General features: G+C 36.1%; 1 protein-coding gene across 6 annotated transcripts in view; it reads left to right on the top strand.

Annotated features, from left to right (window-relative positions):
* The window catches only part of KIF2A (kinesin family member 2A), an 84,119-nt gene that overhangs the window by 38,091 nt on the left and 20,693 nt on the right, over positions 1-25,335 (top strand). For 2 of the 6 annotated variants that reach the window (XM_007973639.3, XM_007973624.3), the window contains exons 2-16: positions 3,264-3,358; positions 4,164-4,283; positions 5,164-5,218; positions 7,703-7,825; positions 8,395-8,495; positions 10,257-10,352; positions 12,766-12,820; positions 13,212-13,374; positions 16,625-16,715; positions 16,849-16,912; positions 17,835-17,926; positions 18,546-18,688; positions 19,065-19,269; positions 20,616-20,726; positions 21,770-21,837. In XM_007973639.3, the coding sequence (XP_007971830.1) occupies positions 3,264-3,358; positions 4,164-4,283; positions 5,164-5,218; positions 7,703-7,825; positions 8,395-8,495; positions 10,257-10,352; positions 12,766-12,820; positions 13,212-13,374; positions 16,625-16,715; positions 16,849-16,912; positions 17,835-17,926; positions 18,546-18,688; positions 19,065-19,269; positions 20,616-20,726; positions 21,770-21,837 (1,582 nt within the window). The remainder of the gene's footprint in view (positions 1-3,263; positions 3,359-4,163; positions 4,284-5,163; positions 5,219-7,702; positions 7,826-8,394; positions 8,496-10,256; positions 10,353-12,765; positions 12,821-13,211; positions 13,375-16,624; positions 16,716-16,848; positions 16,913-17,834; positions 17,927-18,545; positions 18,689-19,064; positions 19,270-20,615; positions 20,727-21,769; positions 21,838-25,335) is intronic. The other 4 variants (XM_007973644.3, XM_007973637.3, XM_007973638.3 and 1 more) reach the window with 3 other exon arrangements.

Raw genomic sequence — 25,335 nt, 5'->3', positions numbered from 1 at the left:
CAAAGGAGTAGTATCTCACTCACTTTTTACCAGGAACATTTTGGCTGCTCTGGAGAATAGACAGAGGGCAGATAAGTTGGAAGCAGGAAGACTAGTTGGGAGAGTATCACAGTAATCTAAGTACAAGGCATTGGTAGCTTGCACCAAGGTGGTAACAGTGAAGTTGTTAAGAATTGGCTCATTATCTGGGGGCAAGACTCAAGCAGTGTCATTTTATTTTGTAAAAGCTCCCTAGGAGTTTCTGGTACACATGAGGGTTGAGAAATTGTGCTACCGTTTATACATTTTTATAGGAATGCCTGGACTTAAGACATATAGACATCTTCATCAGCTTAATTGAAGTGGGTAGAGAAGCATAGTGATTAATAGCAAGTACTTTTATATCTGACCCAGGTTTAGATCCGTGCTACTTATTCACTGTAACTTTGAGCTTTATTTTTCTCATCTTTAAATGCAGATATCTACTTTGTAAGTATATTTGTTATGATTAAATGAACGAATGTGAATAAAATGAGCTAGTATCTGACATATTCATGCTTAAAAAGTAGTAGCTTAAAGAAATCTGACACATGAAATGATAAAAATTTTAGGATTGATAATGCTCAGTGTTGTTGAGGATGTGGAGGAATAGGTCCCACTGTTGGTGAGAATGTATACAAAGGGCAGTTTAGGAATATCTATCAAAATTTCAATTTTCGCGACCCACTAATTCTCCTTTTGAAATTTTATTTGTGGAAACATTCACACCTATGTTCAGACATTCAGTGCAGCATCTTTGAATGGCAAACAGTTAGAAATAATACTCCTAATAAAGGAATAAATTGGATATATTCATTTATGGTATGCTTTGTGGTTATGAAAAATAATAGGTAGGTCCATACATACTGTCATGGAAAGATCACTAGTATGTATTTTAGTTTTTTGTTTTTTTGGGTTTTTTTTGAAAACAACACCAGTATATCATTTGGGAGTACTTAACATCCTCACTATTTGAAATCTATAAGATTATGTTCATTTATCACTTATATGGATTTTTATATGAGCTCATATAAAAGGTAGGCCAAAGGCCGGGCATGGTGGCTCTCGCCTGTAGTCCCAGCACTTGTGGAGGCCAAGGTGGGCAGATCGCTTCAGACCAGGAGTTTGAGATCAGCCTGGCCAACATGGAGAAACCCTGTCCTCTACTAAAAATACAAAATTTAGCCAGGGCCAGGTGTGGTGGCTCACGCCTGTAATCCCAGCACTTTGAGAGGCCGAGGAGGGTGGACTACTTGAAGTCAGGAGTTCGAGACTAGCCTGGCCAACGTGGTGAAACCCCATCTCTACTAAAAAATACAAAAATTAGCCCGGTGTGGTGGCACGTGCCTGTAATCCCAGCTACTTGGGAGGCTGAGGCAGGAGAATTGCTTGAACCCCAGAGGCGGAGGTTGTCATGAGCTGAGATTGCCCTGCTGCACTCCAGCGTGGGTGACAGAGCAAGACTCTGTCTCAAAAAAAAAAAAGAAAAAGAAAAAGAAAAAAGCCAGGCATGATGGTGCACACCTGTAATCCCAGCTGCTACTTGGGAGGCTGAGGCATGAGAATTGCTTGAGACTCTGTCTCAAAAAAAAAAAAAAAAAGAAAAAAGAAAAGGTAGGTTGTGCACAGTGATTCACGCCTATAATCCCAGCACTTTGGCAGACCAAGGCAGGTGGATTCCCTGAGCCCAGGAGTTTGAGACCAGCCTGGGCAACATGGCAAGACCCTGTCTCTGTTAAAAATGAGATAAAATAAAATAAAATACAAGAAAAGAAAAGGCAGTGATGTCATAAACAATACTACTTATCAAATTATTATAGTGCCCATGTTTTAACAGTATTGAATGCCTCATTATAATAACATTGTTTGTTTTCTGTACTATGTATCTGTTTTTAGATCTTTAAAGTGCTAGAAATTATCTTGAAGGTAAATTATAGATGCCCCCAAGGATTTCTATTAGGAAATATTGAAGATGCAGATATATTGCATAGTTTCTGTCTCTATTTGACTAATAACCAAATGGATAGGTAAGATGAAAACAGATGAAATAAATTTTTTTAAAGTATTTTATATAAGTATATATTCTGTTGATGTGCTTCTAGGAATTTGTCCTAGGCAAATAATCCGACAAGTACATAATGACAAATATGCAATAGTATTCATTGCAGTGTTTATAATAATAATAAATTGCACATAACCTAAGTGATAGGTATTAATTTATGATAAACATAATGAAATATGTAATAATTAAAAATAATTATTTAGATCTATAGTTACTAACAGATAAAATCTACAATCTACTCAAAAGGGAAAATAAGTTTAATACATTATATATAATATCTTCTCTCTACAGATTATAAGACTAGAGTAGTCAGGGAAAGTAAAGAATAGAATAGATTTGGATAGACAACATGTAGAAGAGGACATTTTAAATGAGCATTTCCCAACCTTTTTGGACTCACATTTCTTAATTTTAAAATTTTATCAATTTGCATCGTATATGGTAAAATGGTTTTTAAGTAAAAAGTATTTTATGTCAGTATAATACTTAAAACTGCTTTCTAAGCCAGGCGCAGTAGCTCACGCCTGTAATCCCATCCCTCTGGGAGCCCGAGGTGGGTGGATCACTTGAGGCCAGGATTTCGATACCAGCCTGTGCGATATGGTGAAACCCTGTCTCTACTAAAGATACAAAAATTAGCTGAGCGTGGTGGCGCATGGCTGTAATCTCAGCTACTTGGGAGGCTGAGACACAAGAATCACTTTAATCCAGGAGGCAGAGGTTGCAGTGAGCCAAGATTGCATCTGCACTATAGCTTGGGTAACAGAGCGAGACTGTGTCAGGAAAAAAAATTTTTTTTTGCTTTATAAATTTTTGTTCTTTGTTGTACAGAATCATTTTTGGCTCATAGTAAGGAAACTTTCTAATGTTTAGAACTGTTTAACAGTTTAAGATTTCAGGCATTGTATGTCACTGTGTGACCATTTATCATATATGCTGAAAATAAACTTTAGGTCTTATCTAATTTGCTGATTTACTGGACTTGACAAGTAGCAAATTGATTTACGGCCCCATGGACAAAGTTCATTCCCTGTGCCTGAGGGTCTGTGGAAATCTCTCATAAAGAAAAGTAGTGTCTTTTTTTTTTTTTTTTTAATTTCCAAGTTATACAATTTTATTTCACAGTGTTTAGGAATGCCATAATTTGTGGCATTTTAAAGGTGTATACTTTATTTCCACGTAGGCCGAATACATCAAGCAATGGTAACATCTTTAAATGAAGATAATGAAAGTGTAACTGTTGAATGGATAGAAAATGGAGATACAAAAGGCAAAGAGGTAAGATCACTGGGTTAAATTTTATTCCTAGTCCTGCAATCAAGATTCTGAATGTAAAACCAGAAAGTACATAATGTACATATTTTTATTATTCCTTTAAAACTTTGAAATAATTAAAAATTTTCACTTAAAGGTAGATTCCTCCTGTATCTCTTATGTGATTGCACGTATCAATCTTAATTATTTGATAAAAATATACTATTCTTTAAGTCTAGCTCACACAGTTTGAAAATGTGCTATAATATTTAATTATGTGGTTCTGTTGGTCACTGTGTTGTTAGCAATTCATAGAGTCAAGACTATAAAATGATATTTTGAGAGAAATTCTTTAAATTTGGGGATTATAATTCTAAATCATTTGTAAGGCTAACGGATTGTATTCTTTTTTTTGTTTTTTTTTGAGACAGGGTCTCACTTTGTCACCCAGGCTGGAGTGCAGTGGCATGATCACGGCTTACTGCAGCCTTGACCTCCTGGGCTCAAGTGACGCTCCCACCTGTCTCCAGAGTAGCTGGGACTACAGGTGTGTACCACCACACCTGGCTAATTTTTGTATTTTTTGTAGAGATGGGGTTTCGCCCATGTTGCCCAGGCTGGTCTCAGACTCCTAGGCTCAAGTGATCTGCCCACCTTGACCTCCCAAAGTGCTAAGATTACAGGCATGAGCCACTGCACACAGCTGAGGTACTGTATTCATTAGGCTACAGTAATTTAAGAGTTATTTACTGTGTCAATTTATTTGAAAAATAAAAGGTTAATTGTCAAAATATACTCTCAAAAGACTATGTGTGTGTGTTGTGAACAGATTGACCTGGAGAGCATCTTTTCACTTAACCCTGACCTTGTTCCTGATGAAGAAATTGAACCCAGTCCAGAAACACCTCCACCTCCAGCATCCTCAACCAAAGTAAACAAAATTGTAAAGGTTAGTGATGAAAATTCAGAGTGCAGGACACTGGGATCGGGGGTGGTGGGGGGGGGTAAAAAAAATAAATATTTATTTTTATAAGTATTAAAAAGTATTTTTAAAGTATTAAAATAAATCAATATTTTTTAAAATACTGATTTATGGCCCCCACTCCCAGAGATTCAGTTTTATTTTACCTAAAGGGAGGCGCTGGCATCAGTGTCCTTTTAATAGTACTCATCTGATTTGAATGTGTAGCCAAGGTTAAAACAACTTCATTATTTGGTATCTTTTTTGAGGTGAATAAAAGGAAGCCTTCATGAATAAATTAGAGGACCAAAAGTTTGCTGCCTTAATCCGTACAGTGTCCAAGTCTTGGAAACTCTTACGAAACCTTTTTAGGATAACTGACAATGTACATTTTATACTATTCTCATATTTCAGTTTAACAAGGGGTTCTAAGCTGTCTAGAACTAATATTTTATGAATTACCCCCTCTTATTCAGAAATGACATTTATTACATGGTTTTAGCAGCATAGTATGATGATTAAAACACATATTACTTTGAAGCTACTTAACCGCTCTTTGTTTCAGTTTCCCCATCGATGAAATGGGACTAGCAGTAGTAATGACCTCATAGGTTGTTGTGAAGAAAGTCCTTAGATCAGTGCCTGGCTCATATTAATTCCTGAATATTTCTGGAGGGTAGGGGAAAATATATAAAGGAACTTGAATATTGATAGCATTAATAGTAATTCATTAAGATTATAGTTTTTCTTCATTTTGTTTTATATTCTTACATATCTGCCTACTTTCATTTAATTGAAAGCAACTCAGATTATGATACATATGAGGAGTAAAGACAGAAAATATAATGAGCATTTTTTCCTCTCATAGAATCGACGGACTGTGGCTTCCATTAAGAATGACCCTCCTCCAAGAGATAATAGAGGTAAAGTAAAATTTTATCTCTTAATTTTGGCTTTTGGCTTCTTAGTATGTTCCTGACGAGGTAAATCAAAAGTAAACATTACCCTTGATGTTGCTATTTATTTAAATTTTACCTGGTTAATTTTAAGAGGGTTTTTTTTTTTTTTTTGGCAGGGGGGGTGTTTGTTTGTTTTGTTTTGTTTTTTGAGCAGGGTCTTGCTCTCTCACCCAGTCTGGAGTACAGTGGCATGAACACAGCTCACTACAGCCTTGACCTCCCAGGGTCAAATGATCCTCTTACCTCAGCCTCACATATAGCTGGGACCACAAGCATGTGCCACCATGCTCAACTAATTTTTTTGATTTTTTTGTAGAGACAGCCTTTCCATGTTGCCTAGGCTGGTCTTGAACTCCTGGGCTCAAGTGATCCTCCTGACTTGGCCTCCCAAAGTGTTGGAATTACAGGCGTGAGCCACCGTGCCCAGCCTGGTGTCTCCTTGATTTCCTAATACAATATACCAATAATACTAAAAAATGATTTTGTCCGGGTGTGATGGCTCAGGCCTGTAATTCCCACACTTTCGGAGGCTGAAGTGGGTGGATCACCTGAGGTCAGTAGTTCGAGATCCCCCTGGGCCAACATGGTGAAACCCTGTCTCTACTGAAAATACAAAAAATTAGCCAGGCGTGGTGGCGGTGCCTGTAATCCTAGCTACTCATGAGGCTGAGACAGGAGAATTGCTTGAACCCGAGTGGCAGAGGTTGCAGTAAGCCGAGATCACACAACTGCACTCCAGCCTGGGCGACAGAGCGAGATTCCGTCTCCAAAAAAAGAAAAATGATTTTTAAAATGTATGGGATGATGGCTGGGTACGGTGGCTCCTCCCTGAAATCCCAACACTTTGAGAGGCCGAGGCAGGTGGATAACCTGAGGTCAGGAGCTCAAGACCAGCCTGGCCAACATGGTGAAACTCCGTCTATAATAAAATACAAAAACTAGCCAAGTGTGGTGGCATATACCTGTAATCTCAGCTACTCAGGAGGCTGAGGCAGGAGGATCACTTGAACCCAGGAGGGGGAGGTTGTAGTGAGCAAAGATTGTATCACTGCACTCCAGCCTGGGCAGTAGAGTGAGACCCTGTCTCAATAAATAAATAAATAAATAAATAAATAAATAAAAATAAAATGGATGGGATGAATATGAAACTATGAAATGCAATTTTTAATTCATCTTATTTACTAAATAATTTTGCAAATTCGAGAAGAATATCATGAGAAAGAAAGGAATGGGGAAAGAGTCAATTAGTTGGCTGATTTCACTAGCTGAAGAAAAGTTGAACACACATAAAAATTGTGTGGTTAACTGAAGTCTCCCATATATTTTCAGCCAGGACATGAAAAACATAGTGAATTTATTTTCTGCTGTTTAGTGGTTCAGAATTGTCTTTTCTGGCAGTATTCTTTCTCTGTGTGTGTGGATGGTAGACCAGGATGGACAGAAGTATTAAAATGAGAGGCTGAAAGTAGAGGGACAGTCCTTCATTTAAACACTATCTTTTGAGTCTTATGTAAATTTATATTTCTTGTAAAATTTGATATTTATATTTAATTTTATATTCTTTTTTCTACTTGTATAATATCCACATTGAGAAATTCTCTGCTGAAGATTTGCGTATTTGAGGAGCAAAGAGTGGGATTTGGAATATAGGGAGGGTTGAAGAATTCTAAGTTTTTACTCTCTGTATATATTTGATTAGTGTAAATTTTAAAAAATGAGAATACATGTAAAATTTATATTTTGCTGGGTATGGTGGTTCACGCCTTTAATCCCATCACATTGGGAGGCCGAGATGGGTAGATCACCTGAGGTCAAGAGTTTGAGGCCAGCCTGACGAATATGGTGAAACCCTGTCTCTACTAAAATTACAAAAATGAACCAGGCCTAGTGGTGTGCGCCTGTAGTTCCAGCTACTCGGGAGGCCGAGGCAGGAGAATCACTTGAACCCGGGAGGTGGAGGTTGCAGTGAACCGAGATTGCACCACTGCACTCCAACTAGGGTGACAGAGCGAGACTCCATCTCAAAAAAAAATTTATATTTTGCACACATATTTTAGGAGGATTTCTTTGCAGTTTAAAGTTTTAAGACATGGAGCGGTTTATAGATACATATATATGTATATTTTGTTTTCTTCACATATATATTTTAAAGGATTATTAAAAATCAAGCTTGGCTTTGGTTTTTATGTAAATTATTTAGATTGAATTTTGTAGCTAAAATTACATTGGTGAAAGCTAGGTCTGCACATATTACTTTGAAAGCCTCTTAGCTTATGTCAGTTTATTGAACAGAATTATAAACATATTATATTTTACATATATAAATAGAAAACTTGGCAACTTATTAATGTAACTTTTAAGGATCAGGTTTTTGGGGATATCTCTTCCTTTTACTAAGGTTATCTTTACTAATTTTCTATCCTGAATTAAATTTTTTTTTTCTTACAGTAGTTGGTTCAGCACGTGCACGGCCCAGTCAATTTCCTGAACAGTCTTCCTCTGCACAACAGAATGGTAGTGTTTCAGATATATCTCCAGTTCAAGCTGCAAAAAAGGAATTTGGACCCCCTTGTATGTAAATTATGTATCAAGGATTTAGTCATTTTAGGCATACATGTATTCTCTCTTGGTCATCCTTTTTAAATCCTCAAAGAGTAAACAGTCTAAATACAAGCTTGATTGCAGATTTCATTTTACCACTGTGGAAAATTTAACTTCTTTTTATTAGTTTAGTCTGTTAATTGGGTTTTTTAAAGTATATTTTGGAGCAAAAATTTTTTTGTGAAATTATAGCAATGTTTCAGTTTGAGTTTAAAATTCTGGTCAGATGATAATTTGTCAGATGTTACAGAAGAAAGTCTTGTGCTCGTTGATTCTTTGAATTCAAAAATGTATGTTTCTAAACCAAGAGATGACATGTATCAATATGTTTGAGTCATTTTTCTGGACTCTCATCTGTACATTGTCCTATTTTAGTTTTGGTAAAGCAGTTCATTAAGTAAAGCTCACATAGTTGTTATAGGCATGCTTTGTCACTGTGTACCTTTTGCGTGTGTGTGGTGAAGTTATATGTAAAAAAATATAATATTAGTACTCTAAAAAAGAAAACTGTACTTCTACAGCTCATGTTGTCTTTTCAGCACGTAGAAAATCTAATTGTGTGAAAGAAGTAGAAAAACTGCAAGAAAAACGAGAAAAAAGGAGATTGCAACAGCAAGAACTTAGAGAAAAAAGAGCCCAGGTTCGTAACATAAACATATATTTTGTTTATGTACTAACCAGAGATTAGATTGTATCAGTGAAGGTAATTGATGTGACAAAAATAGGCATTTTTTTGGAGAATTTTAAGAATTCCTTAAATTGATATTGAGGAATAATATAAACTCTTGTGAAAATAAGTTACCATAACACGTTTTTACTGTATTGTTCTTTTCATGTTTTATGGGTATGTGTTAACGCTAAAATTTGTTCCGTTAAGAAAAAGCCATTGTGTTACAGAATTCTAATGTGTATAGTATAACATTTAAGAATTTTTATTTTAAAAAGACCTAAAAATACATTGGGAAAAATATCTAGTTAAAGTGCATGATTAAACTATAAATTTTATTATTGTTTTTATATAGTTAATAAGTTCACATGTCTTAGTGAAACAGGGGAAATTCCTTGTGTTTTGATTTATGCCACATATGAAGAGTGGATCTCTATTATGTCCCCCTCAGGGTCCCTTCAGATGGTAGCAAGACTACTTAATAGCAGTGGGAAAGTGGCACAGAGAACTGGTCTTTTACCCTTCTACAGGTCTTTACATATTAGACATTTTGTTATTATACATATAACTCCACCATTGTGCTTGTATGGCATCTATTACATTCTCAGAACTACTTTTCTCTAATAAAACATCAGGATTATTTATTTACTAGTATGTTCAAATGCCCTTAATCATGTGAAACTACCAGTTCAGATGTTGTGTTGTAGAATTGTGGACCTAGTATTATATCCAACCTGAATGAATCAGCTTTTATCTGAAAGTGACCTGAGAATGACCAATTGGGTTTTGAAATAAATAATAAAACAGATTATCTACTAATACTTAGCATAGATGCCACCTGGTGTTTCCTGTGGGTACTTCATAATACTTACACATCTCTCTGTGATCTCTTAATTCTCACTTCACAGTCTGCTTCTCAGTTGACATAGGTGGTATTATTTCCTAGAAGAAGGTTAATTGAAAGTAAGTTTCAGTAACAGTTTGTAATTTAGTTGCATTCAAAAAAAAAATCTGAATATGATGTATAAAAAATGTGACTTCTTAGAATGATTAATAATTTATTGTTTAAGGCTAGGAGAGGCTGTTGACTATTGCTATTTGTATCTTAATCTGAATTTTCTGTTTTGAAGCCAAATAAATTGTAGTTGGCATTCAAAAATTTGAATTTTAAAGATTTTTTAAAAATGATCTTGGCTTCTGATTCCTTTAGTTCTATGTTCTGTCGATTTGGGGCAGTTTTGTTATTACTTAGTATTTTTTAGAGGGTCAGCAAATATAGGAAATGAAGACAATTGAGTCTGTATTTATACTTTGCTGAAACACTGGATTAAATTAGAAGATGAATCTGCTTAAATGAATTTTCCTAGAATTTCAGCTTTTCTAGAGTTATTTGCCAGTGGTTAACATGAGCATTATTTCTCTGTTGCTCCATTTTATAGAATAATTAAGGTATTTGTATAACAGGTGGATTTTTGAAATAGGTAAATGGTAACTTCAATGAAGAGTCTTTAATTTGGAGTTAACAGAATGCATGCAGACTAAGAGAATTGTGTTTGTAATATGAAAGTGGTTCAGAGCTGATTATGAAACCACAACTGTGAAATTATATCATATTGTCAGTTTGAGTTTAGGCTTGGTTATGACAAATGGCACAATTTAATTTTCAAACCAAATATAAATGCAAAAAATACATTATTATGTTTATAATGGTGAATTCTCTCTGTCTTCTAATAGGACGTTGATGCTACAAACCCAAATTATGAAATTATGTGTATGATCAGAGACTTTAGAGGAAGTTTGGATTATAGACCATTAACAACAGCAGATCCTGTAAGATTCTTTGCAAACCATTATTCTGGAACTTTTTATGCTTCAAATAAAAACATGTATTTGACACTTGCTAAATTCATACTGTATTCAGCTATGTAGTTTTTCCTTTCCTTATGGGTGCTCATTCACCATATTTTAAGAAAAGTAATTATCCACATTAATGCTCATTTTCCATAATTTAGTATATGAGATATGCTGCCTATAGCGATGTCCTTCTCAAAGCAAAACCTCCCTGTCTTTGGAAGGGCAGAGCAACACTTAAAGGAGTGATAGCAGAAGACTCACTTTCCTTTCTGGCTATGAATTATACTTTGATCTCAGTTCCAAGTTTATCTTTGTCTTGGGCTATAGATCCCAGCATCATTTCTAATTTACTGTTGGTAATTTGTTAGTTTTAAATGTTACTCTGGCTTTTAACAATAAGTGATGGTTGTTGAGGGCTGCAGTGGACCAGAAATCTAGAACTGGAAAAAATCCTCTGCTTTTATTACTCAACTCCCTTGCTGTTGATGAATGAGAAGTCATTGGACAGGGAATGCTTTTTTTTTTTTTTTTTTGAGATGGAGTCTTGCTCTGTTGCCCAGGCTGGAGTGCAATGGTGTGATCTCCGCCTCCCGGTTCAAGCGATTCTCCTGTCTCACCCTCCCGAGTAGCTGGGACTACAGGCACCTGCCACCACACCCGGCTAATTTTTGTATTTTTAGTAAAGACGGGGTTTCACCCTTTTGGTCAGGCTGGTCTCAAACTCCTGACCTCAGATGATCCCACCCACCTTCGCCTCACAAAGTGCTGGGATTACAGGCGTGAGCCACCGCTCCTAGCCAGGAATGCTTTTATAACTAATTGGTACTTATAAAAAATAATCCATCTGACATAGCATATACAGAATGTGTTAGTTACAAAAAAGACATTTGTGTTAGATAGATGTATTATATAGAATTGTTGATAGTACTTGTATCCCACATATTTTAGGCTTTGCTATTCCTTCATGTATTTCACTTACTACATGGGAGCTCACCCTTTAGGACAGGAATTGGCAAACGTTTTCTGCAAGGGTCTTTGGCTTTGGAACTATATGGTCTTTGTCACAACTACTGAACTCTGCCATTGTATTGTAAAAGCAACCATACACAATACATAAATGATGGTATGACATTTGTTTCAATCAATGTGTGTCAGTAAAACTTTGCAGAAGAAGTAGGTAGTAGCTAAATTAGGCCCACAGGCCATACTGTGCCAATCCTTGATTTATGTTAATTATTATTAAAATAAGGCATGTATTGGGAACAAAAATTTTATAAAAAAATACTTAGGCATAAGAATTGGCATATTTATAAAATAGTTCAAATTATTTGGCTCAGTAATCATCTGAGAATCCTGTTTCTTGCCAGTAATTATCTTTGCTAGCAACTTTCCCTATGATCAACCTATATGTCACTTAGTAGAATAGGAATGTTTACTTTTGTTGTGTATAGCACATCTTGAAGTGGATAATACAGCTTTTTTTTTTTTTTTTTTTGGAGACAGAGTCTTCTCTGTTGCCCAGGCTGGAGTATAATGGCAGGATCTTGGCTCACTGCAACCTCCACTTCCCGGGTTCAGGCAGTTCTCATGCCTCATGCCTCATACCTCAGCCACCCGACTAGCTGGAATTACAGGCGTGCACCACCATGCCCAGCTAGTTTTTGCATTTTTAGTAGAGACAGAGTTTTACCATGTTGGCCAGGCTGGTCTTGAACTCCTGACCTCGCCTGCCTCGGCCTCCCAAAGTGCTGGGATTACCCACTGTGCCTGGCGTCACAGCTTCTTTTTTTTTTTTTGGTCCTGAGATGGAGTCTCACTGTCGCCCAGGCTGGTGGGCAGCGGCATAATCTCGGCCCACTACAACCTCCGCCTCCCAGGTTCAAGTGATTCTCCCACCTCAGCCTCCCGACTAGCTGGGACTACAGGCATGCACCACCACTCCTGGCTAATTTTTGTATTTTTAGTAGAGACGAGATTTCTCCATGTTGGCCAGGCTGGTCTCAAACTCCTGACCTCAGGTGATCTGCCCACCTCAGCCTCCCAAAGTGCTGGGATTATAGGAATGAGCCACCACGCATGGCCTCCTCATAGCTTCTTAATGTGAACTTAATGCTACTAACAACAGTAGTACCCTCTACAAAATTGTTTCCTAAGGTGATGGTTTTCCAAATAACAAAATAAACAAGTTTCCATTACACTCGGAATTCTAGAAGTAATTATATCTGGCAACCATTAAAATTTGTGCAAAGCTAATTTGTTTTTTAAACTTACCTATCATTTATGCTATGTATACATTTCTAAAACCCCTGGAGGAAATACTACATAATTGACTTTTCAGTGTTTTACATGACGGTGATAATCACTGAAATAAAATACTTTTTATTTCTAGATTGATGAACATAGGATATGTGTGTGTGTAAGAAAACGACCACTCAATAAAAAAGGTATGGCACTTAAGGAGCTCTAATAAAAGATTGATTTTATCTTATTTGTAATGTATTTTTATAATAGCAAATCAAATTGGTTTGGAAAAATGTAAATCATTTCCTTTGATTTGTATGTAACCATTATGCAGATTTCTATGGCTAAACTTGTCAGTTTGTTATTGCTCTGAATCATTGCCATTTCGAGTCTTGCTTCACAGAAATCTTGATTTTGTTTTTACTTTGCTGTTGAAATATTTTGTCTTAGTGAGTTGCATATTTATGGGATATTATCTTTATATGTACAGAACTTCCTACATGTATCTTAATTCTTACTACTTAAAATAATTTTTGTATATGAACTCAAATGCTGTGAAAATTATTGGGCATTGATTTTCATTTATTCTTTTAGAAACACAAATGAAAGATCTTGATGTAATCACAATTCCGAGTAAAGATGTTGTGATGGTACATGAACCGAAACAAAAAGTAGATTTAACAAGATACCTAGAAAACCAAACATTTCGTTTTGATTATGCCTTTGATGACTCAGCTCCTAATGAAATGGTTTACAGGTAGGTAAATTCATTTTAAATCAGAATTTTGTTCCTACGCCATGTGGTCATCAACACCTTGAAATTTACATTAATTGTGGGATATTTCTTTTTTTTTTTTTTTTTTTTTTGAGACGGAGTCTCGCTCTGTCGCCCAGGCTGGAGTGCAGTGGCCAGATCTCAGCTCACTGCAAGCTCCGCCTCCCGGGTTTACGCCATTCTCCTGCCTCAGCCTCCGGAGTAGCTGGGACTACAGGCGCCCGCCACCTCGCCCGGCTAGTTTTTTGTATTTTTAGTAGAGACGGGGTTTCACCGTGTTAGCCAGGATGGTCTCGATCTCCTGACCTCGTGATCCGCCCGTCTCGGCCTCCCACAGTGCTGGGATTACAGGCTTGAGCCACCGCGCCCGGCGGGATATTTCTTAAGAGGTGCAATATGCTGTTTTATTCTGAGTTTAAACAAAGAGAATGTAATAAATGCTGTAATGAATATTAACACTTGTTCTCTGTAATGCTCCCTGAAATCACAGTTTCCATTGCTACTTGCTAAATAGCTTATTACACATATATATACATATATATGTATCAAACAAACCATGTATATGGATTAGAAATTTCTGGAAAATGTTAACATAACCTCTAGGAATAGGATATGATGAGAAGGACTTTTAATTTTTACCTTTTAATCTCTGTGCTAATAAAATAAAGAAACTTGAAATGTTTGTTTGAGGCATGGTCTTGCTCTGTTGCCCAGACTGGAGTGCAGTGGCACGATCACAGCTCACTGCAGCCTCGACCTCCCAGGCTCAGGTGATCTTCCCATCTCAGCCTCCTGAGTAGCTGGGACCACAGGCATGCACCACCACACCCAGTTAATTTTTGTACTTTTTGTAGAGTTGAGGTTTCATATGTTGCCCAGGCTAACCTCAGACTTCTGAGCTCAAGTGATCTGCCCGCCTTCGCCTCCCAAAGTGCTGGGATTACAGGCGTGAGCCACTGTTATGCCTGGCCAAAATACCTGTTATCAGTAAATTATTAATTTATCTAAATCTGTATTTATTATGTATCGTCACTTAAGGCGAAAAAGTTTCGTACTTGCATTTAAATTTGTCATCTTTAAGCTTGGAGATAGTTTTAGTACATGAGATTCTTACATGTTTTCTGTATTCAACTTATAAATAATTCAAATTTACCTGTATTATACATTGGTATCTCAAATTTTTATGCCAGATTTAGATTTTCATACATAAGTTTGCAAACATTTCTAATAATTGCAACATCAGTTTTAGCAGTATTGTTATTTTGGTTTATCTAGGAATATAACTGTCTTTGTAATTGCTTGAATGCTATATCTGGTTGCCCTTTTTCATAAAAATGCCTAGAAAGGAGAAAATTAGAGTTAATGAGACTAAGAATTGAAGGTGTTACAAAGGAAATAGTTTTGAGACCAACTCCTTTTGTCTTCACCAAGTGTACTGGGTAGTCAGTTGTTTAAAAAAAAAAAGGATCAAATTAAAGAACATATGAATACTACATAGAGATATTTGTGAAGAATGTATTTAAAGGGGAATCATAATTGTTAATTGTAGAATTTTTTTAGCTTTCTGAAGAGCCCACTCTTCCTTTTCATTCCCTCTTTCTACTCCTGCCTCATAAAATATAAGTTTGACTTTTATAATAGTTTTTAAAAAATTATTACAAATACAGGCATGTTTCTGGGTGTATGATTTAGTTTTTATGATTTTGTTTTTACCCTGTATTTATGTTTCTTAACTTTATCAATATTTATCCTTCTCCTCTATCTCTTATACTTAACTATTATGGATTGAGGAGTTACATGTTTTTTTTTAAAAACATGGGGAGGTTTGGGAGGGCGGGGTTGATCTAACTACTTAGCAGGCTCATCCCTAGTTCTTTTTGATCAGAACTTTTTCCTGCTCTTTTTGTTCTGTACTTTCTTCACTTTTGCCTTTTACAAAACAAAGACAGCAGTTATATAAAATGTTCTACTTGTAGATCTGTTTTCCATCTTTTTTTTTTTTTTTTTTTCTTTTTGAGATGGAGTTTCGCTCTTGTCACCCAGGCTGGAGTGCAGTGGCGCAATCTCGGCTCATTGCAAGCTCCACCTCCCCGGTTCAAGCGATTCTCGTGCCTCAGCCTCATGAGTAGCTGGGATTACAGACGTGTGCCATCACGCTCGGCTGATTTTGTATTTTTAGTAGGGACAGGGTTTTACCATATTGGTCAGGCCGGTCTCGAACTCTTGACTTCAAGTGATCCACCCACCTCAGCCTCCCAAAGTGTTGGGATTAGAGGCATGAGCCACTACGCCTGGCCTCCATCATACTTTTTAGTTTACTGTTCAGGAAAAAAGTACTTCTTATACCTTCCCACCTTTTAATTTTAACTCTAGCAGTGGGTTATACCAATACGTTTGAAATATAATTCAAGGCCTGGCATGGTGGCTCACACCTGTAATCCCACCACTTTGGGAGGCCAAGGCAGGTGGATGGCCTGAGGTCAGGAGTTTGAGACGAGCCTGGCCAACATGGTGAAACCCCATCTCTACTAAAAATACAAAAATTAGCTGGGCGTGCTGGCAGGTGCCTGTAATCCCAGCTACTCAGAGACCGAGGCAGGAGAATTGCTTGAACTCGGGAGGCGGAGGTTCCAGTGAGCTGAGATTGCACCATTTGCACTCCAGCCTGGGGGACAAGACTGAGACTTCGTCTCAAAAAGAGAAAAAAAGAAATATAATTCAAACCATAATATTTAGGTATCATTTTCCAAAATTGAGGCTGTCAACTTATTAATAGAATTCAATGTCCTATAAGCACAATTTATATTCTTTTTCCTTAAGTATAAATTAGTCAACATTTTTCTATTTATTTAGATGGTCTAAAGATAATATTTTTGCAGTTTTTTTCCTCTGTTAACTTTTTAAAATTGAGATTACCACTCTTGTTTGTTCTGTTTTTGTTGAAATTATAATACTTTTTGTTTTTATTGTATATGCCTTATTGTGACCATTGTTTATTATGGAAATATTGCTTGAAATTATGCTTTAAGTAACTTTAAGTAATTTTAGCATATGATATTTGAAATTCTTAAATCAATTCTTTGATATTGTTATTTAAAATTTTTAACAAAGATTTGTTTAGAATCTTGCTGTTAAGTTTTGTTTATTAATAAAATATTTTGTATTACTCAGCATTACTTGTATTCATCAAAATATTGGTGACACATTCTGACTGATGCATTTTATTTTTAAGGTTTACTGCTAGACCACTAGTGGAAACTATATTTGAAAGAGGAATGGCTACATGCTTTGCTTATGGGCAGACTGGAAGTGGAAAAACTCATGTAAGTGATTTATTAAAGTTACATTCTGGTATGAAGCTACAGTTTCTTTTCCTTATAGCTTAATTCCGAGACCTAAATTCTTAAGAGTTATTCCTGAGTAATGTCTGTTCTTTATTTTCTTTTTAAAATATAGACTATGGGTGGTGACTTTTCAGGAAAGAACCAAGATTGTTCTAAAGGAATATATGCATTAGCAGGTAACTGTCCTTTTTCCATATAATTTGGAATATTCTTCTTAGGTATTATTCAGGTAACTTTGAAATAAGGCTTTAAAATATTGTTCAGCAACTATAATGCTATATTGACTGTCTATTATGTCAATTATAGGTTATTAGATTGCTTGAAAAGAACTGTAAGATTATATATTCACAAGAGTGTGTTTTTTTTTTTTTTAAAGAAGAAAAGAACTGTAGGCTGGGCGTGGTGGTTCACGCCTATAATCCCTGCACTTTGGGAGGCCAAGGTGGGTGGATCACTTGAGGTCAGGAGTTCGAGACCAGCCTGGCCAACATGGTGAAACCCCATCTCTACTAAAAATACGAAAAAAAAACTTAGCCAGGTGTGGTGGCGGGCACCTGTAATCCCAGCTACTCGGGAGGCTGAGACAGAAGAATGGTTTGAACCCAGGAAGCAGAGGTTGCAGTGAGCCAAGACCACGCCACTGCATTCCAGCCTGGGCAACAGAGCAAGACCCCATCTCAAAAAAAAAAAAAAAAACTGTAAGATTGACTTTGAGGGGGCAGAAATCTTGATTATATTTGTCAGCATATTCTAGCACATTGTTGGAGATTAGTCTCAATTGTTGAATTTCTGAACTGTAAAAAGCTAGCTATGGTATGAGAATAACCTCATTATGACCACCTGTAATTTTATGCTATTTATAAATATAAATATTAATATATATAAATAAAAGTAGCACCCTTTTATGCAATATGAAAGAGAATAGCTTCTATTAATACTATTTTTTGTAAAATCAATATTCACTTTATTTCTCATTTTTATTATTGATACTATTATCCTAGGTAAAGATTAACTGATTTCTCTAGAAATAGACAATTTGAGTTGCTTTTTAAAAATATTTATTGCATCTCAATTTTCTGTATATGAAATTCTTGACAGCTCGAGATGTCTTTTTAATGCTAAAGAAGCCAAACTATAAGAAGCTAGAACTTCAAGTATATGCAACCTTCTTTGAAATTTATAGTGGAAAGGTAAGTGGGAACTTTTTTTATTTTAATTTTTTTAAATATATATATATAATATAACATTTGCCATTTTAACCATTTTTAAGTTCAGTGGCATTAAATATATTCACATTGTTGTGCAGCCTTGACCACCATAATTTATGTGTATTTAGAACTTTTATGTTAGAATTTATGTTATGATTTTTTTTTTTTAAATGTCCTTTGAAACTTTTCAACTTCAATGTTGAGAATTCTTATTCTAATTATTATTTTAATCTCTGAAATAATTCTTAAACTCTGGGTGACTTATTTTTATAGAACTGATATTTTAATTGCCACAGGATCTCGCTCTGTCACCCATGCTGCAGTGCAGTGGCATGATCACAGCTCACTGTAGCTTCAATCTCATGAGCTTCCCGCCTCAGCTTTCCTAGTAGCTGCGACTATAGGCATGCAGCACCATGCCCAGCTAATTTTTTTTGTTTTTAGCAGAGACAGCGTCTCACTATGTTGCCCAGGCTGGTTTTGAACTCCTGAGCTCAAGCCATCCTCCTGCCTCAGCCTCCCAAAATGCTGGGATTGCAGGCGTGAGCCACTCTTTTTTACTTTAAAGCTAGTTTTCTAATTTGAATATGGTTTTTCATAGGTGTTTGACTTGCTAAATAGGAAAACAAAATTAAGAGTTCTAGAAGATGGAAAACAGCAGGTTCAAGTGGTGGGATTACAGGAACGGGAGGTCAAATGTGTTGAAGATGTACTGAAACTCATTGACATAGGCAACAGTTGCAGGTAAATTTCATTTTGATTAAGAAAGGAAACTTCAGTTTTAGAAACTCTGGGTATAGCATAACAAAACGAGGATGTTATCTGTCAATATATCTTGGAAGTAAAAATCATTGTTCATAAAAACTTATGTTACATGTAAATGTGAGTGACAATTATTATATTGATTCTATATTACAAATATATTAGAAATATGCCAGATTAAATTGTATGAATCTGGTTCTATGTAAGTGTTACAACTCAGTGTCTTATCTGTATTTAAAAGATGAAAACTAGCTAAATCGGTGTTTGTTGCTGCTGTTGTTTTTAATGAAAATAATGTGGTTTGAACATGTTAATTGAAGTTTTTATGTATCAAGATGTGTCCCTAATCATATTGCAGAACATCCGGTCAAACATCTGCAAATGCACATTCATCTCGGAGCCATGCAGTGTTTCAGATTATTCTTAGAAGGAAAGGAAAACTACATGGCAAATTTTCTCTCATTGATTTGGCTGGAAATGAAAGAGGAGCTGATACTTCCAGTGCGGACAGGCAAACTAGGCTTGAAGGTGCTGAAATTAATAAAAGCCTTTTAGCACTCAAGGTAAATAAAATATATTTTATCATGAAAAGTCTTTTGCTTTTAACTTTAATTTTCTTTACTCAGTTGCAAAATAATAGTACTTGTTTTACCTAATAAAAAGAGAGGTTTTCGAATTCAGATGCTTATAATTTATAGTGTGATTTTATTATACCCAGAATTTTTCCTTGCACACATTCTTTATTCTTTTTAGATGGGATAAAGGATATGTGAGTTAGTAGGTCAGTTCTGGGGCTACATAGGTAGACTCCAGAGGGTCTTTATTTTTCTTGAGACTGTGTCTTGCTCTGTCGCCCAGACTGGAGTACTCTCAGTGTAGTCTCAGGTGCAATCTCAGCTCACTGCAACCTCCACCTCCTGGGTTCAAGCCATTCTCCTACTTCAGCCTCCCCAGCGGCTGGGATTACAGGCACGTACCACTACGCCCAGCTAATATTTGTATTTTTAGTAGATAGGGGTTTCACCATGTTGGCTAGGCTGGTCTCGAACTTCTGACGTCGTGATCTACCTTCCAAAGTGCTTGAATTACAGGCATGAGCCACTGTGCCCAGCCCAGAGGGTCTTAATTAGCCATATTTTCTAGGAGGAGGGCAATGAACTACTGAATTGAGCTAAGAAATAGTTTCTCAGAAAAACGTGGAATGGCTTTCAAAATGTTAGGCCATGTTATTGCATCTTTTCCTTGAGTAGAAAAGCAAAGCTGGGAAGGCTATAATAAGACTGTGTTTTTTTCTTTTGGAGTGCCATGTTAAGAAATTAACTTTTTACAGTTATCCTACTGCCTGTCACTTTCAAACACTAGTCATAGTTTCCAGAAATATCTCTTGGAAGAATAAAGTAGGCTTTTTTGTTGTCATTTTTTATTTTCTTGAATTAGCATTTATGGAAACATCTACACTATGCTTTAAAACTGTTGGCCAGGCGCGGTGGCTCACACCTGTAATCCCAGGACTTTGGGAGGCTGAGGCGGGTGGATCCCCTGAGGTTAGGAGTTCGATACCAGCCTGGCCAACATGGTGAAACTCCATCTCTACTAAAAATACAAAACTTAGCCAGGCGTGGTGGCAGGCACCTGTAATCCCAGCTACTTGGGAGCCTGGGGTAGGAGAATTGCCTGAAGCCCAGAGGCAAAGGTTGTAGTGAGCCAAGATTGTGCCACCATACTCCAGCCTGGGTGACAGAGCGAGACTTTGTCTCAAAATAAATAAATAAATAAAACTGTTAGAATTTTCACAGCTGATCAGACCTTAAATGTTGAAGTTGTAGTAAAAGACCTTTTAACATATGTTAATTAAGATTACCCTTTATAAGAAAGACTAATCTGTGAGACTTGTTTTCTTAATTTTCAGGAGTGCATCAGAGCCTTAGGTAGAAATAAACCTCATACTCCTTTCCGTGCAAGTAAACTCACTCAGGTGTTAAGAGATTCTTTCATAGGTGAAAACTCTCGTACCTGCATGGTAAGTTTATTTTTTGTTTGTTTTATTTTAATCCTGAAGGAATAACTACACAATATTTATGGAAAATGTATTAGTTAGTGACCATCATTTGAAACCTTCTATTATGAGTGATATGGTGATATTTAAGATGTGGTCCCTCCCACTCTGACAGAGAGGATTATATTGCAGTTATATAATTTCAGCATCTAGGTGTTCTCGAGAGCTGGTCTTTCTTGATTTTTTTCCTTTTTCTTTTTCTCTTTCTCTTTCTCTCTCTCTCTTTCATTTTGAGTATAGGTCACACTTTTCTTTATGGTCATATGTCTGGTAATTTGGGGTTATATCATGTGTGTTATGAATGAATGTAGAGACTGGATTCTGTTATGTTCTTCTGAAGGTTATTGGTTTTTTGTTTAGCAGAAATTTAAACTTACTCCAAACTCTTATCTCCCCTGGGCAACAACTGTAATTGAAAGTTTGTTTAGTCCTTTCAGATTTAGCTGTGTTGCCTATAGTTTGCCTTGTGTATGTCTAGGTCAGGAATCAGCTAGGGATTTGGGCAGTTTATATATAAAAGTTTGTCCCAGAAGGGAGAGTACCACACTCTCTGTAGCACTTTCCCTTCTGGGACAAAGTTTACTTTTCCAGCTGCTATGAACTGCACTCCCAAACTATATCCTTTAATTTCTTAACCAGAGAGACTGCAAGTTTTCAGTTAAGTTTTAGTTGCCCTGTGTGACAGCAGCAGAGCTTGCCCTCTGTCAAAAAGCTGTTTAAAAAAAAAAAGTCGGGCGGAGTGGGGATCAGTCAGTACTATTCCTTCCAGGTGTTAACCTCTCCATTTCTGCTGGATTTTGATTGTTTTTTGGTGCCTTCAGAGTTTGTATTTAACTAGACTTTATCTGATTATAGATATGATAATATGATCTTGGAGTTGAGATAACATTAATAAGTCTTTATTTTTAAATAATCATGGTAAGATTAGACCTAAATGAGCTGTATGTCGGTATTATTGTCTTGATCACTTATGACATTTTCTTTACCTCTGCATTTTTTTTCTGTAGATTGCCACAATCTCTCCAGGAATGGCATCCTGTGAAAATACTCTTAATACGTTAAGATATGCAAATAGGTATGAGAGATAGTTCTGCATTTTGAAATTTGAGGGGAGTAGAGCAGTATGCAGTATAATTTAATATCTGATAGGGTAAATCTTACTACATTGTTCTTTCAGTTTTCAAAAAAAAAATGTTTTGCATATTATTCCTTAAGATGATACGTAGAATCATTTTGTCAAATTCTAAAAATAAGTGGAAATGGGTAATTTGGGAAGGGATTAATCACTTTAGTAAAATTGGTCTTTTTATCCTAGAACAAGGTTTCCGTTTCACTGTTTTATTTCCTAATATTTTACTGCATTTAAATCATGCAAATTCTTCTTATTACATTAAGACTCTGAAGTAAATCAATGTCAGGGACTAGTTTGTATTTCTTAAATTGTTTTGGTATATGGTCCAGAATATGCCTGATAATATTAAATGCTATATATGGGGAATCTAGGATTTGAGGAAGAAGTGATAGCACAGTTCTTTCTGGTGTTCTCTTTTTTTTTTTTTTTAATTTATTTTTTGAGACAGAGTCTCGTTCTGTCACTCAGGCTGGAGTGCAGTGGTGTGATCTCAGCTCACTGCAACCTCCACTTCCTGGGTTCAAGCGATTTTCCTGCCTCAGTCCCCTGGGTATCTGGGACCACAGGCGTGTGCCACCATACCTGGCTAATTTTTGTATTTTTAGTAGAGGCTGGGTTTCACTATGTTGGCTAGGCTGGTCTTGAACTCCTGACTTCAGGTGATCCACCCACCTCGGCCACCCAAAGTGATAGGATTATAGGCGTGAGCCACCCAACCTGGCCCTTTCTGGTGTTCTATGTGGGTTAGATTTTTGTTATTCATATTAATAGTCTTAAAAACATTATAAACATTATAACTGGGTTATTACAGATAGAAGGACAGAATGCATTATGGACTACTAAAGCAGTTTATTCTATATAGTCATGAAATGCCTTTGGAACTTTGAATTATAACGGGCATATTTATATTTGATCCATAGATTTTTTCCCCACTGCTCTTGAGTGACTTTATTTACCACTGATCTTATTTTGAATGACTATTTAATGTTAAATTTCTCTTCTCAAATGTTAAATTTGTGATTTTAACCTAGAGACAAAATTCCTCTTTGTAATCCATTTCTAGTATAGCAGTTCTCTTAATTCTAGTATAACAGTTCTCTTAATTTTGCTGGACAGAAGTATCTGTCCTATTTCTTTGTTTTAATCATTATGGAAATGTTATTTTAAAATTTTTTATTAAAATGTAAAATACTTATGCATATAGAAAAGTACCTAAAGTATAAGTGAATAATTAAATGGATAATGGATGTTTATAAAGTGAAAACTCCTGTCATTGGTTTGGGAAATAGAGCATTATTGGCCCCCCAAAAGGTTCCCCATGTGCTCCTTCCTGTTCACAAATCCTGAATAACATGCCTTATTCATTTATCTCTACCCCGATGTAACCTATGTATTAACTTCTGTGGAATACTTTACTTGTTTTTTTTTTTTCCTCTTTATAAAAATAATTTTATTACCTATGAATGTTGTCTCTCGGTAACATAGGTAGCTGTATTTGAACATTACACAAATGGTATTATAACCCCCCAGATTTTTTTGCATCTTGTTTCTAAAGAGATTTTTTAAATGGTAGTAAACACTGTTGGACAGTATAAACCTATTGAGCTTTTGTAAAAAGGTATTAAAATATAATCACTTCTTTAAAAATGTAATAGGGCCAGGTGTGGTGGCTTACACCTTTAATCCCAGTGCTTTTGGTGGCCCAGGCGGGTGGATTGCTTGAGCCCAGAAATTTGAGACCAGCCTGGGCAACATAGCAAAACCCCATCTCTATAAAAAATACAAAAATTAGCCTGGTGTAGTGGCTTGCATCTGTAGTCCCAGGCACTTGGGGGGCTGAGGTGAGAGGATTGCTTGAACCTGGAATGTTGAATCTACAGTGAGTTGTGATTGCACCACTGTACTCTAGCCTGGGCAACAGAGCAAGACCTTGTCTTAAAAAAGAAAAAAGTAATAGAACTACATTTCTAAGTATGAACTATTGTATTTTCTAAATTTAATCCCTTTTAAAGTTTTAATTATGAGCTTCTAGCTTATTGTGTTAGTTTTAATTGATCTTTGTAATTAACATTTTTGATATGTGGGATTTTTATTATTAATTTAAAATGTTTCTTATTTCAGAATAATTCTTGAGAAAGATGAGGAACAGCCTAGTGTAGTAGATTCTTGCCATGTTATAGAATTAAAACAAACAAAACCCCTCTGTTTCTTAAGATTTGAGACGACAAAAGATTGCTCCCTAATATTGTGAAAATGCTATATCTATCTGTTCCTCTAGATCACTTAGGTCAAAGTAAAATGTTTTAACCTACTGTTATATCATGTAACTCACTTGCAACATGACTAACCATTTGGGACACTATATTAATCCGTTCTCACACTGCTACAAAGGAATACCTGAGACTGGGGAATTTAGGAAGGTTTATTTGACTCACAGTTCAGCATGGCCGCAGAGACCTCAGGAAACTTACAGTCATGGTGGAAGGGGAAGGGGAAGCGAAGCAAGGCACCTTCACAAGGTAGCAGGAAGGAGAAGCGCCAAGCAAACTTGGGAAGAGCCACCTATAAAACCATTAGATCTTACGAGAACTCACTATCACGAGAACAGCATGGAGGAAGTTGCCCCCATGATTCAATTACCTCCACGTGGTCTCTCCCTTGACACTTGGAAATAATAATTCAAGATGAGATTTGAGTGGAGACACAGGGCCTGACCATATCAGACACATAATTTTTTCAATTTTATTTCCTAGGAAATCAAATCTCTAGGAATAAAGATTTTCAACCTTCCTTGATACTCATACCAATGTTTTATGACCTTAAGAGTCAGTATTTTTTTTAACAGCCAAAAATAATTAATTCCTCCTTTATGCTATTCTGCCTTATTTTATTTAGGCCAATACTTTGAGGTGGTGGGTAGATGGCATTACATTAAAATTTTCGTATTTTTAGGAAACTATTTCTCTCTTAACTGTTTAAACTTTTTTGTATTTAAGACATAGCTTAGTGATTGAAGTGTTATTTCTCAGGACAAAATAGGTTTAATAACTTCCTTACTACTTAATGGTACCAAAGCCTCAGGAAAGTTACTTAACCTCTCTCTGCCCTTATTTCCTCATCTTTAGAATGGACAGTTAATGACCGTGTCCATCTTAAAGGATTGTTTTTGAGGAGTAAAAGAAGTGATCTGTGTAAAATGTTTAGCACAGTACCTGAAATAATAGGAATAGTTATTCCTGTTGCTACTTTAGTGAGCAGTTCTGTCTTAAAAATTCAGTTAGACAGATGTGAAAGCAATGTTTTTTCATATCCTTATATTAGAATCATATACTTTGAAAATTTTATGTGGGAATTGTGGGATAGTTTGTAATAGTACACATTGCTGCTAAGTGATTAAGTTGACAAGTCCAGTTCATCAGATGACAATTAGAGATACTTTAT

Source organism: Chlorocebus sabaeus, chromosome 4 (genome assembly GCF_047675955.1).
Source record: "Chlorocebus sabaeus isolate Y175 chromosome 4, mChlSab1.0.hap1, whole genome shotgun sequence".
Lineage (NCBI taxonomy): Eukaryota > Metazoa > Chordata > Mammalia > Primates > Cercopithecidae > Chlorocebus > Chlorocebus sabaeus.
The sequence above is the reverse complement of the archived record's forward strand: the minus strand, read 5'-3'. Positions and strand labels throughout refer to the sequence as shown.